Here is a 13,770-nt window from a genome sequence, read left to right as displayed (position 1 = left end):
GCAGTTCAGTGGTAAAGCACCCCTGGGTTCTATCCACAGTACCAGAAAAAAGGAAGAAAAGAAGAAAAGAAAGAAAGAAGCAAGCAATGAAGTCTAACATTTTGGGAGACTCTTGGCTATGGCTCAGCCATGACTTCAGAGTCCCCAGGTTCCCATGTAGGAAGCTTGGTCCACAGCGTGGTGCTGCTGAGGTCGGGGGCCTTGCTGAAGGGGATTAGCTCATGGGCGCTGTCCTCAGAGGAGATGAATCCTCCTCCCAAGAAGAGCAAGCCTGACTCCCCTCCCCACCTTTTGGAAGTGCTGGGGATCAAACCCAGGGCCTCTCATATGCCAGCCAGGTGCCCTTCCCCTGAGCCACACCCCTGCTGGCCCCTCTCTGGCTTCCAGTCTCTCTAAGGTCTCTGTTTCTCCCACACTCCTGCCACTGTGGTGCCATGTGCCACAGGGTCCTTAACAGACAGGCCACGCTTTTGAAACTCCAGAACTGTGGGCTCAACACACCTTTTTGCTTGTTACATAGTCCCCGCCTCAGGAGTTTTGTTCTATCAACAGAGAGGGGACTAAGAGGCTTTTCATCAGCCTACAGGATGAGTTCTTTGCTTCATGGAAATAAAACCAGCATTCTCTCATCGGGGTTTTCAAGGCAAGAGGACTGAAAATACAGCATGGTAGAAATTCAAAGGAAAAAAAGAACTAAAAGAAATCCTTTAGCTGCTCAGTTCTAACAGTATAAGGGAAGTGGGGTCAGGCCATACAGTTCTTTACATAGCAAAGTGCTTAAGCTGCTCTGCAGGAAAAGCCTCCAAATTTGATTTGAAACCAATGTGTCTAGAATGGGCATAGCAGAAGTCCACTCCGCTGGCCAATGACCTTTAGACCTCAGAAACTCAGACTCTGCTGAACATGGTAACTGCCCCCAAAGAATCCTGTGACCTGTCAAGAGGAAGGGCATCAGTCCGTTTCTATGCAAGAGGACCCCCAAACCTCCCCCTCTTGCCCTCTGAGCACAAGCAGCTGCTCCCTGCCCCTCCCTAGAAGCTCCTCAGTTACAAGTGGCTGGAGAGGCAGGTTCCAGCCTTTGCTCTCTGCCTGATGAGTGGCCCTCAACACGCAGTGTTTCCTTTTTCCGGTGCCACAGCACTGCTGTGTGCAGGCTGGGCAGCCAGCTCTTGGTCTGTAGTATAAGGGCTCAGTGAGGACCACTTCATGACAAGCCTCCTCTGCCCCAGGAAGGCGGCAGGAGCTGTGTGAAGGGCGTGTTGTGCCACGTGGCCCCACAGCCAGCACCTTCCCCCGGCCGTCCACCCCGGGCTTCCACTTGGATCAGCACCGTCCACACCTCCCACCAACAGCCACAAAATCTGTATTTGTGGCATCTCAATCCACAAATTGAGTGGCATTGAGATGCCACAAATCATCAATGTGATGTTTCCCACTAAATTCCGAGTCACTGAGAGTCTTTGGTCGCTGCTCAAGTCTCCTGTGGAAGGGATTCTACCTGCAGTCACCTTAAGAGCAAGCTTTTTTCAAGAGAAAAATATTTCAAAGCCAAGACCCGTCCTTTTAGGGTAACTTGTTCTGCAGCAAAGAACCCGCTCTGCAGTAGCAAGTGCCAAGGACAGGCTGCTCAGCCTGAGACAGGCGCAGGGGAAGAAAGAAGAATTCCCTGGGTGATCTGGGGTTCTTGGTTGCCAGGGATGGAGAAGCCTCTTTAATCAAGTGGGCAGTGTCCTGGTTCTTAGAGGCTGACAACCCCAGGTGGGTCTGGCTTCAGGGTGGCGGGATTCAGTGAGCTCACCAGGGTGTCCTTGCCTGAAGATGGCTCCATTTCAGGTGCTTTGATGAGACCTTGAGATGACCCCACCAAGCAGCCCACAAGAGGGTATCCGTGGGAGCTCCGGAGAATGTTCTCAGACAGTGTGTCCTCAGATGAGGGGTCTGATCAGCTCCTGTGTTCATCTCTGAGCCACACACCAGTCACAGAGTACGTGCCAGTTTTCTTTGCCTATCTCTGACACGGCTGAGAATCAGAGAGGGCAGTGTATTGATTTCCTGTGTCTGCTGCAAGAAAATGTGACACATTTAGTGGCTTAAGTCAATAGTACTGTATTATTTCTTTTTTTTTTTTACAGAGAGAGAGAGAGAGAATTTTAACATTTATTTTTTAGTTTTTTGGGGGCACAACATCTTTGTATGTGGTGCTGAGGATTGAACTCGAGCCGCACGCATGCCAGGCGAGCACGCTACTGCTTGAGCCACATCCCCAGCCCCAGTAATGTATTATTTCAAAGTTCTGGAATCCAGAGTTCCAAAACCAATATTGCTGGATTGAAATCAAAGTGTCAGAGGGTCACATTTCTCTTGAGACTCCAGGGGAGCATCCTTCCCTGTATCTTCCAGCCTCTGTTGGTGTAGAGAATCAGATGTGACTGTGAGCTTGAAAATGTAATTATTATTGCCCTTGATGGAGTCTGCCTGCAAATGGGATATTCTGTCAAAGTCTAAATAAGATGACAGCAAATCATGCTTGCATACGAGATATTTTGTTGTCTTTGTTGGGGCTTGCTCGCAAACGAGAGGTTCCTTTAAGGTTTAGATAAGGTAACAGCGGACATGCTGGAAAACGAGGTGTCTGCTGTCCTTGGGAGGACTTGCTCACGAACGGGATGTTTTACCAAGTGGGCTAGGAGGGCGCTAAGAAAAATTTTATTATCTGTTCTTAACAAAGAGCAGAGCTCAACATGCTCCGGGCCAAGTGTAGATTAGCCATGAGAAGCGGGTCACTTCTGATTAGAAAGTAAGACTTCTGTATGCTATGTTTAACTAGCTGAAAGACCTGACTTATTGCTGTTGGAAGGCTGCCTTCTTTGTTCACAATACTATAAAAAGACTGCTGTATACAATTAAAGGGGCTTTTTTTTCTTCTGCTGCTTGGCTTCCTCTGCTTCTTCTTTCTTTCTCATGCTGACCTGCCAGTGAGTTACTGCAACAGTTGGCTTCTGGCAATTCTTGGCTTGTGGCTGTGTCCCTCTATACCTTTTTTTTTTTTTTTTTTTGGTACTGGTTCTATGCATGCTTAGCAATGTGCTCTACCACTGAAGTATACCTCCAGTCTCTATCTTTTGAAGTCAGTGTTACAATTTTGGATCTTAAGGTGGAGAGTTCTCCAATATGTGGAGAGTTACTGGTTGGAAATAAAGATTATACCAGGGCATACCTGGAGGCCACACACAAAGTCAGTAATTACCTGTGGGGAGGGAGACAAATCGGTGGGCCAACTCCTGTACTTGGGTCCAGGCATTATCCCAGCTGGTTTCTAGAGGGTAGCTTTAACGGGTGGCTTTAAAGCAGGTGGGCATGAGTTCCAGGAGTTCACGCAGTGCCTGAGAGGTGGTCACTGTGGCATCTGTATGGTCCACATGGGTGTGGGTGTCAGGGGGCCACTCAGGTAGGCTGTCTGTAGCTGTCCCACCTGGAGGTGCTCACCAGGAGGAAGCTACATGAGGCAGATGTCTAGATGGACCATGTGGGTTAAATGGGAGGGGCCAGAGAATTAGAAACTTCGTGGGGGGTGGCTAAGCCTTGCGTAGGCATGTTCAAAGTGGATGTCCAGGCCACATGAAACTGTACAGACAGCTCCTTCAATTCTCTCCATCCTGTCTTCACGTTGCTTTTCTTCCCTGGTCCTCTTTCTCATCTCCCTCTACCTCTTTCTTATAAGGACATTTATAATGGCATTTAGGGCCCAACAGTGTAATCCAGGATAATCACCCATCTCAGGATCTGGAAACACATCTGCAAAACCTCTTTTCCCAAAGAAAATAATATTATTTGTTCAGGGATTAGGACCTTCTATCTTTTGGTTGAGGAGGGGCTCTTCTCAGCCTCCACAGTGAGAGAGCACTGTGTCTTCAGGGAGAAATGGTTGCTAGGAGGCAGAGGGATATTGTCCACCCCAACTGCCTGCCAGGTCCTCCTGAAATGCAGTGTGTGCCTCCACTTCCTGTGGGTTCAGAGGGCTCTTGCTGTAAAAATTATTTTTTAAAAATACCACCACAACCACCACTAATGTCTGATTAACTTGAAGCCTAGGGTCCATTCTGAGGTGGGGCTGGGGGAGAGAAAAGGCTCATTCACTGTCCTGGCCACAGCAGCAAGTGAATTGTCTCTATTCCTCTATGCTGTGAGTTAATTAAATCTCTTTTCTTCAAAAAGCAATTTTTTTTTCCTCTGGTACTTTGCTGTAGTAATGAAAAACTAACACAAAATACCTGATGACTATTTGTTGATTAAAAGGCAGAAGAGGGGCTGAGGTTGTGGCTCAGTGATAGAGCGCTTGCTTAGCATGCATGAGGCACTGGGTTCAATTCTCAGTACCACATGTAAAATAAGGTTGAAAAAAAAAATATATATATATATATTTAAAGGGCAGGCAGGGAAAGGGAATGGAAAAATGAGTCACAAATCAAGGAATGGATGAATGGATGAAAGGGTAGGTGGAAGGGTGAATATATGGATGGATAAGTGGAAGAATGGCTGGTTTGGTATGTGTATAAAAAGTCTGTATAGATAATGAGAGGATGATGTGTTAGCTTTTTGTTGCTGAGGAAAAACAACTTAGGGGAGGAAAGATTTATTTGGGGTTATGGTTTCATCCATGGTTGGCTGGGTCCATTGCTTTGGATCTGAAGCAAGGTAGAACCTCATGCAGAGTCAAGCTGCTTACTTAGAGCGGCTGGAAAATACACAGAGGAAGGGGCCAGGGCCTCGATAGAATCCCCAAGTGCACACCTCCAAGGATCCATCTCCTACAGTTTCCACCACTCCCCAAAGATCCATTTAGTTATGAATCCTTAAAGAACTGAATGATGAGGTCAAGCCATCATGATACAATCATTTTCTAAAATTTTCCACCTCTGAACATGGCTGTTTAGGGAACCAAGCCTTCAACACATGAGCCTTTGGGGGATAGTCCAAATCTAAACCATAACAGATGGACGACTGATGAGACTGAGGGAAGGGGCCTGGCTATATTTCAGGAGTAGAGCATTTGCCTCACATATATGAGACCCTGGGTCTGATCCCCAGATACGCCCCCACCCCAACACACACACAATGAAAGGACGGAAAGGCAGAAGTGGGGTGGAAGGATGGATGGATGAAAGGTTTGGAGTGTGGGAGGGCAGATGGACAGACAAGTGGAAGACTGATGAATGGATGGGCGTCTGCAGGAAAGCACGAACAGATGGATTGGGAGCTGCTATATTTATATATACATATATATTTTTTTGACATGGAGTCAGGCTATGTTGTGCAGGCTGGCCTTGAACTCGTGGGCTCAAGTGATAACCCCTGCCTCAGACTTCTGAGTAGCTGGGACCACAGGCATGTGCCACCACACTCAACAAAGGTTTGAATACATGAATGAAAGACTGGTTAGATGAAAGGCTGAGGGGGTAAAGAATGGGAAGTAAAAGAGTTAAACGTCTCCAAAAAGAACTTCTTTTGCAGACACCGGATTTCCCAAGTTCCAATAAAACAATTTATTGCTAAACTCTAGTGGTGCCAATGGTATAGGGTAGTACTTAGGGGCCCCAACCTGCCTGGGAGCTGGAGTCGTCTTCATCCACAATCCCAGTGACCACGGGAGTCGATGTTGAAGGGACAAGATGGTTGAGAGGGGGAGCTTCACATTATCTGGAGGGGAACTCTGACGTTAATTAATGTTCCCTGACATTAATCAGAACTGATGTGCCAGGTCTAAGGAAATGGCAGGGATGCACATTCAGGGGATTTTTCTAGAAGCTTATCTGTGATTAAACAGCAGGCTTTGATTCACATCACTTCATTTCTTTTTTTCTATTTTGAACTGCAAGAAGTTGAAAGGTCTGGAAAACAATAAAAATGGCTATTAGTATCTTATTCACTCAAGGAACACCCTGTATGCCCCTACTGCATGCAGGTATCTACTAGGAACTGGGGACAGAGACATTAGCAAGAGGGTCAAGGATGCTTGAGGGCTTATAACTGGGAGGACAGGGGACACCACTCCAGGTGGGACAAGGACGGGTAGAAAGCAGGTGAAAAGACTGTGGTGGCAGGAAGGAGGTGCCTCCTGGGACCATGGAGGCAACAGGAACCTAAGGCAATGGCTGTGTGAAGATGAAGGGGAAGGTCTCCTGACCACGGACACGGCAAGTGCAGCGGTCCTTGGCCTGGTCTGGAATATGAGGTAAGGTGGGGTAGTGGCACATATAACACTAGGGGCCACAGGGCAGGGACCTGTGGTCAACCAAGCAGGCAAGTTGAGGGGCCACCGGAAAGCATCTTTGGCTACTCAAAGATGAATGGACTCCTTGAATAGCATCTCCTCATTAAGGGTTGCTGAGTGGGTGGCTGCCAGGGAGCAAGCAGGTCTGAAATGGCCAAGATCTTGAAGGAGCCATCAGGTTTCAAGGTTTATCATCTCCATTCATAGTGAATTCATAGCATTTTGTGGCCTCAGTCCGTGTTGAATATGCTGGATTTTCCACACCATAAGTAGGCTCAGGCCCCCTGACCCATATTTCAGGTCTCCTCCGAGCTCGTCAGTGTGGTCCATTTAGATACCCACCTCAAGCAAATTCCTCAACTGATAAATACAGTTGGAACTTCTGTCTTGAGCCAGGTCTGGGAAACACATGACAGAGGCACATGTGACCCCATCATCATGGAGCTCACTGCTAACAGGTGACTAAGACAAGTGACCATATAGTCAAGCCACCTCTGGGACAGAGACCAGGCAAAGCCATCTAGACCAGACTTGGCAACTGCCGGAGGGAGGGGGTGAGGGAGCCAGGGGTGTCAGGTGGACCCTGAGGTCTCTGGCTTGGACACTGGACAGAAGGAGGAGCTGTCTGCTGGCTGGGGAAGGAGCATGTGTAGTGGAGAAGGTCCTGGCTTCTGCAGGGTACCCGGGGCTGACAGAGCCTGCTACCCTAATACAGAAAGTGACTTCCCCAAACTGGCACTTTGGGTGCCCTGTGCTCTGCTCAAGTGTCAACTCATACCTGCAACTTTGGATGTCAGGAAAGGAGCAGGAAAGACCAAGCACTTGCAATCCAAGTGCCACCAGAAGATGACTGCCAAAGGAGACAGTGCTACCCAGGATGGGCCTGGACCAAGCTTTCTCACCACATCAGTGACATCTAGACAGGTCTTTGGGTGGTGGGGCCTGGGGTGGGGGAGGGTGCCGTGCACTGAGGATGCTGAGCAGTGTCCCAGGCCTCTACACTAGATGCCAGTTGGACTATTCCCTGTTGTGACAGCCAAAAATGTCTCCAGACACTGCCAATGCCCACCTCCACCCCGGGGGCAGGGACCTGAGTCAGACATGACCTGAGCTTAGATTCCAGCAAACCACAATGACAGAAACGATAGCTCCATGAGAGAGGACAGGCTTGGGGAAGCTCCTCCTTAGGACACATCCTGTGCTCTTCCACAATCAGTAGTGTGTGAACTGAGTTTTTAGCCTTCTAAAAACTCCCTCGCAGTCTCACATGATACAGTGGGAGTTTACACTGGCACAGCCCCGATGGACAGCAATCTCATTATCACTATGGGAATGACAATTCCACCTGCCAATACACACACCCCAGGCACAGGGCTAGGCATACAGCTGTTCGAGGCAACACTAAAAAGTTGGGACACTGAGCAAATGTCCAACGACCGGTTAAAAAGCACATCCTTCATCTACACAATGGGATATAGCTGTCCCTCAGCATCTTCCAGGGATTGGATCCAGGACCCCTGAGGATATCAAAATCCCAGGATGTTCAAGGAAATGGAACAGTGTTTGCAGATAACCTATGTTCATCCTCCGGTCCACTTTAAGTCACATCTGTCCTAACAATATCTCATGTGATGCAAATGCTATGTAAATAGTTGTCATTCTGTACTGTTTAGGGAATAATGACAAAAAAGTCTGTGATGCCCAGCGAAGATGTAATTTTTTCAAGTCCATTTGATCCACAGTTGGTTAAGTCTGTGGCTAGAGAACGCTCCACTACAGACAGCTGATAGCGCTGTGCTGCTACGAAGGCCGTGGACACACTGTGTTGATGAGGAGAGACGATGAGAAGGGAGCGAGGCAGGGCACAGGGCACAGGGGCAGTGGATGTTTTGTGCATGGTGGGGACGAGGCCAGCCAGCCCACAGGAAAGCAGAGTCCTGGTGAAAGGGCATAGGAAGAGGGTTGCATGGAGGCCAAAGGGCCAGTATTTTGGAGGCCCCTGAATCCAGTCATGCCTGCCCCCCCCCACCCCCAAGAATCTTCTACCACCAAACAATCTACCTTTTCCTTTCCTTTTCTTTTGTGACATGGGGATGGAACCCTGGGGCACTCAACCACTGAATGCCTTTTTTGTATTTGATTTAGAGACAGGGTCTTGCTGAGTTGCTCAGGGCCTAAGTTGCCAAGGCTGGCTTTGAACTGGTAAACTTCCCATCTCAGCCTCCAGAGCCACTGAAATTTAGGCGTGCACCACTGCACTCAGCTCACTCCACCCTTTTCTTAGAGCCAAGCTCAGTTAGGTTTTAGCTACTTGCCCTTCCTCTTTCCTGGGGATTGGAAATTTGAGAGCCCATGGAAATCCAGCATCTGCGGGAGGGCTGGCCCTGGCGGAAACCTGGGCTGCATCTGGAGTTATCCTTCACAGCCCTGGGCAGGGCTAGGTAGGAGCAGGGAGAGGGAAGGGGGAGAAGGTGACGATGCCAAGTTCTCCTTACATGGATTCCACCTAGGGCACCACCTGGAGGTCCAAGGGGTCGTATGGTGACACCTGCAGATCCTGAAGTAGGGCTTCCAGATTGTTCCTCAGCACAGCATAGGGCGGCTTCTCCTCGTACTTGAGGGCCATCACCACCTTCAGGTATTCCTGCAGGGTCTCTGTGGTCAAAACACCCCCCAGCACAGGAGAGGCCTGAGAGGCGTCCCCAACCCAGGGCCTGTGGGCTGTGCCCAGAGGCAGAAGAGCAAGGATACCAAAGGGCCCCTGGGATGTCACCGACATGCCCATCTGTTCATCCTGCCTTTGTTCTGGCACTGCCAGAGGCACATTTTTTCAGTGCAGAAATAATGGCCAAGGCAGGCACCAGTAGAAGATACCATGGCCACTCTAGTACCCATCAACCAGCCTCATGTCACCAAAACCCCCAGCCCTTCTCCATTCTGTTTTATTTTAAAGAGAATCCTTGCTAACAATGTCATTTTACCTGATACAAATATTTAGTGCATATTCCTAAACTGGGGGCAACTCTTCCTGCAAAATACCAGACAGTGAATGTTTTTGGTCTGTGACTCTGCTGTGGCCCAAGAGCAGCCACAGACCTAAGGGAAACATGAGCACAGCTAGCTGCATTCATGGTTGCCGTAGCTTGAATTGTAGGACCATGAAATGCTCTTCTTTCCGTTTTTCAACCACGTACAAATGCAAAGCAATTCTTAATTCACTGGCAGCACAAGCAACATGATTTACGAACACCTACTTTAAAAGAGAAAGGCTCTCTTTATTTCCCCAGAAAGAAGCACAAAACCAGGATTGTACTTTAAAAAAAAATGCTAATTAAGATGGTAGTAACAGTAGTGACAACAGTCTCTACTTGGCAGTGTCTCCCTCTAGCCAGGATCTACACTGCACTAATGAGCGGCTGAGGCAGCTGCTGGAGTACAGTTCTGTGTAGAGGGCTCTGCATTGACTGTGCCTAGCCACCCAGAGGTGGGTGCTCTGTTGGTTCCATTTTACACACAGGGAAGCTGAAGCTCAGAGAGGGCACATTTTTCTGTTGGAGGTCGTCAGGCTGGTGCGCCCAACTCCTGAAGGATGACCCTGTCTCAGGTGATCCTGCCCCAGCCCTGCCTTCTGGTTGATTGTATAAAATCTCCCAGTGGCAATTCCCTAACCACAGGCTCACCTTCTATGGAGGGTGAACCGGAGGGAAGTGCAGCTTGAGAAGCTTGGTCATGATATGAGCCTGGGGATTTTAAAAAATTAAAAACAGCCCTTACACAGCCAGAGGGGACAGATTCTCCATCTGTTTCTGCCTCCACCTTAGCAACACAGAAGCTTGTCAGAAAGGGCATTGCAAATGACAACGACCAACACTGCCAGAACCCAGCACAGACAGCTTAGATGTGCAATAATAGGACTGGCTTTACAAATCATGGTGTAGCCGAATCGACACAGCAAAGCTGAGTGGACAGAAGCAGCAATGGACCTAGGGGCAAGGACATGGGAGAAGAGGCCCGGGGGAAATGCACATGCAGAAGAAGATGTATTACGTGAGCCCAGTTTTGTTTATAAAACCAAAAATCATTTGGTAAAAACAGGCCTTGCAAAATAAGCTGTGTGTAATTATTTGTGTTTGGGATGTAGGTAGGAAAAGAACTGGCTATCGATTGTGGAGATGGTCTGCAGAGTCTTGGCCTGCTAGGACACCTGGCTGCCCCTCTTTATTGGGGATGCCCTGAACAAGAACTGAGCATGCCCCCTTAGCCTTGAGTAATGCAGGTGTGGACCTGGCATCGCACAGTGCAGAGTAAGTGGGCCTTACCTTTGCTGGGCAAGGAAGTGCAGTTCTGGGATTGGGTGTCACTCAATGGGACTAGGATACACCCCTGCTTGTTGTAACACAATCCCTTGCCTTATTTGGGTGGAATACTCTATCGAATGTCTTTCCCCTAATAAAAACAGGGGATCGGGTGTGCTCCTCTCTTGCCTCTTGCCTCCCTTGCTCCTCTTGCCCTCTAGAGCAGGAGCTGACCCCTCAGGTTGCAGAGCTGCAGAGCCGTCCCTGATCCCTGAAAAAGGTATTTTGTTTGTGTGGTCTTTTCATTGCCAGCCCAACATGTGGAGTGACCCTGAAGCTATCGCCTGCATGGGACGTGGGTGACAGCTGGCACCTGAACAGGGACTAAATGTAGGTCCTAATGGCCAGCTTGAAGTAGTTTTTGGACTAAAATATCTGGCTATTTGAAGTTTCTCCCCTGTTAAGGGCCATGACAAGCTCAAATTAGCTCTTCTATAAGCCAGTTATTTTTCCTGTTGTTTTTTGGGACGGGGATAAAGTCAGTGACCCTATCAAAAATTTTGATTGGGTGAATTAAGTTGTCTTCACTGAGAAGACTGAGTCATAGGTAAATACCCTTCTTGTTGATTCTCCTCAAATTCTCTAGGAGAAATAAATCCTTGATTAAGTATCCGAGGTGACACCATGGAATTTGGAGTTATTAATAATACATTGAGGCTACTTAGAATATCTTGATCCCACAAATATACTGGCAATGTATCCAGGACATAGGGTTTAAAGAGTCCTGCATTACCATCTTTATCTTCCCATTGAAGGTATCAAGCACTCTGAGCAGGTGGAGAAACTTGACCAATCCCTTCTAAACTGGCAGGTACAATAAGTGGAGGAGGCCTCCTATCACCTGATGGAGACCATTTCCCCACCTCTTGAGTTTGCAGTAGTCTTGTCCCTTATTTTGGTCCAGAGAATGTGACAGAGGTGATGTTCTGGGCCTTCCATGCTCTGTGGCGCTGGCTCTCACCCTCTTTGGAAGCTGCATCAAGACCACAGTCCCCACTAGAAGGTGTGTGATCCCATGCGGGAGATGGGGAACCAGCCCCACTGAGTCCTCCCCGACCTGCCAGTGACAATGCCACCTGGAAGAGTCAGGAGCCCCTTGAACCATCCAGCCTGTGGAGCTGCCACATGCTGTGCTACAAGAATGTCACCTGGCAAGACCAGCAGAACTTTGCAAATAAACCCAGCCCTAACTGCTGTCCTGAAGCATCCTAACACATGAAATAGGGCTTGTTGGGGGTGGTTTGTCACAAAGCAATAGGTGTCTGGCACACAACTCACCATACTACTGACAGTAACAGAGATTGGGGGTTTTCTTTTTGTTTTGCAGTGCTGGGGATGGAACTCTGGCCTCCCACATGAGAGGCAAGGACTCTACCACTGAGCTAGCTCCCAGCCCTAGGGCTTGCATTTTTTTATTTTTGATTTTGGTACTGGGATTGAACCCAAGGTGCTTACTGAGCTACATCCCCAGCCTCCCCACCTTTTATAAAATATTTTTTTAAAGTATTTATTTTTTAGTTGTAGTTGGATACAATACCTTTTATTTATTTATTTATTTATTTTTATGTGGTGCTGAGGTTCAAACCCAGGGCCTCACATGTGCTAGGCGAGTGCTCTACCACTGAGCCACAACCCAGTCCGTCCGCAGCCCTTTTTTATTCTGCATTTTGAGACAGGGTCTCACTATATTGCTTAGGGCTTTGCTAAATTGCAGAATTGAACTTGCAATCCTCCTGCTTCAGCCTTCCAAGTTGCTGGGATTATAGGTATATGTCACTATGCCCAAACAGGGCTTGCTTTTAACTGTAAGACTGGGAAAGGGCCTAGAAAGGGATAGAAACTTTCAAACTTTTTCTTTCTTTTTTTTTGGTGCTGGGGATTGAAACCGGGGTCTTGTGCATGCAAGGTAAATACTCTATCAACTGAACTATATCCCCAGCCTTTCTTTCTTTTTTTTTGATACTAGAGATTGAACCCAGGGTGCTGAATCTCTGAGCTAAATTGCCTGTCCTTTTTTTTTGAGACAGGGTCTTGCTAAATTGTTTAAGGCCTTGCTAAGTTGCTGAGGCTGGCTTTAAACTTGCAATGATGCTCCTGCCTCAGCCTCCTGAGCCACTGGGATTACAAGTATTTGCCACCATGCCCAGCATATAATCACATTTTTTAAAGACATGATTTATGTGTATTTTATTACAACAAAAAATATTGACAACATTCTGCAAGTACTAACACAGGAAATCTCAAGGATATATTCATCCCAAATGGAAAAAAAGAAAAAAGAAAATCCCAGCTGGAGACCAATATGTTTAATATAATTCCATTAAAAATTATTTCTATGCAATTTTCTTTTTCTTTTCTTTTTTTGGTTATTGTTCAGAGACATGAGTCGTTTTGAAGAATTTTGTTTTTCTACAACGGACATATACTACATGTGAGATTTGGGAAACTCAAAGAAAGAAAACCAAAGAGTTAATAGGGTATAAAAAGAGCCCAATGTGAGATGGACCCAAGCTTCCTGGTCCTGTCTGGGGCCTGCCTGGTCCTGTCTGGGGCCTGCCCGGTCCTTCCCACTTCAGGACATACCTGAGGGCTTGATCCAGGAATGCTGCGGTCCCATGAGGAGCTCTGGGTGGTCAAGATACCTGCAAGCACATGTAAAAGGTCTTTTAGAAAAAGAACAACTTTGCAAAGTGAAGTTCAGTTCACACAGTTGATTCCTGTTACTTATGGTGGTTGCGTTCTGGAGAGTCACCGTGAAAGCTGAGTTAGTGAATATGAGCCATGGGTCCTAGTTCCCAAGGGCCTCTGGTCACATTTCCATCAACCAACGAACACATAACCTTGGTGCTTGCTGTGTTTGTTTTGGTGCTGGGGATGGAACCCAGGGCCTTGTGTAAGCTGAGCACACACTCTGCCACTGACCTACATCCTTCGCCCCAAACCTGGCTTTACATGTGCTGCTGCTGGAAGACACCTTGCTTGACAACTATGTGCTGCGTGATTAACACTGAACTATGGCCATTGGCACCCTAACTCATGACTGTTTTAGACAGAGAAATCATCGACAGCAGAAAAACATATCATGGAATAGACAGTACAAAGAATTCTTTATGGGGCTGAGGTTGTGGCTCAGTGGTAAAGCAC

General features: G+C 47.7%; 1 protein-coding gene across 1 annotated transcript in view; it reads right to left on the bottom strand.

The window, feature by feature from the left end:
* Nucleotides 1-5,527: 5,527 nt before the first annotated feature.
* Vrk3 (VRK serine/threonine kinase 3) overlaps nt 5,528-13,770 on the bottom strand; it is a 35,981-nt gene continuing 27,738 nt past the window's right edge. Inside the window, exons 13-15 of the mRNA XM_026406402.2 lie at nt 13,210-13,268; nt 8,767-8,926; nt 5,528-5,888 (exon numbers count right to left, since the gene is read on the bottom strand). Of these exons, the coding sequence (XP_026262187.1) occupies nt 8,778-8,926; nt 13,210-13,268 (208 nt within the window). The 3' untranslated portion in view covers nt 5,528-5,888; nt 8,767-8,777. The remainder of the gene's footprint in view (nt 5,889-8,766; nt 8,927-13,209; nt 13,269-13,770) is intronic.

This window comes from Urocitellus parryii, chromosome 15, assembly GCF_045843805.1.
Source record: "Urocitellus parryii isolate mUroPar1 chromosome 15, mUroPar1.hap1, whole genome shotgun sequence".
In the NCBI taxonomy this organism is placed as follows: Eukaryota; Metazoa; Chordata; class Mammalia; order Rodentia; family Sciuridae; genus Urocitellus; species Urocitellus parryii.
This window is presented reverse-complemented; position numbering and strand designations above follow the sequence as displayed.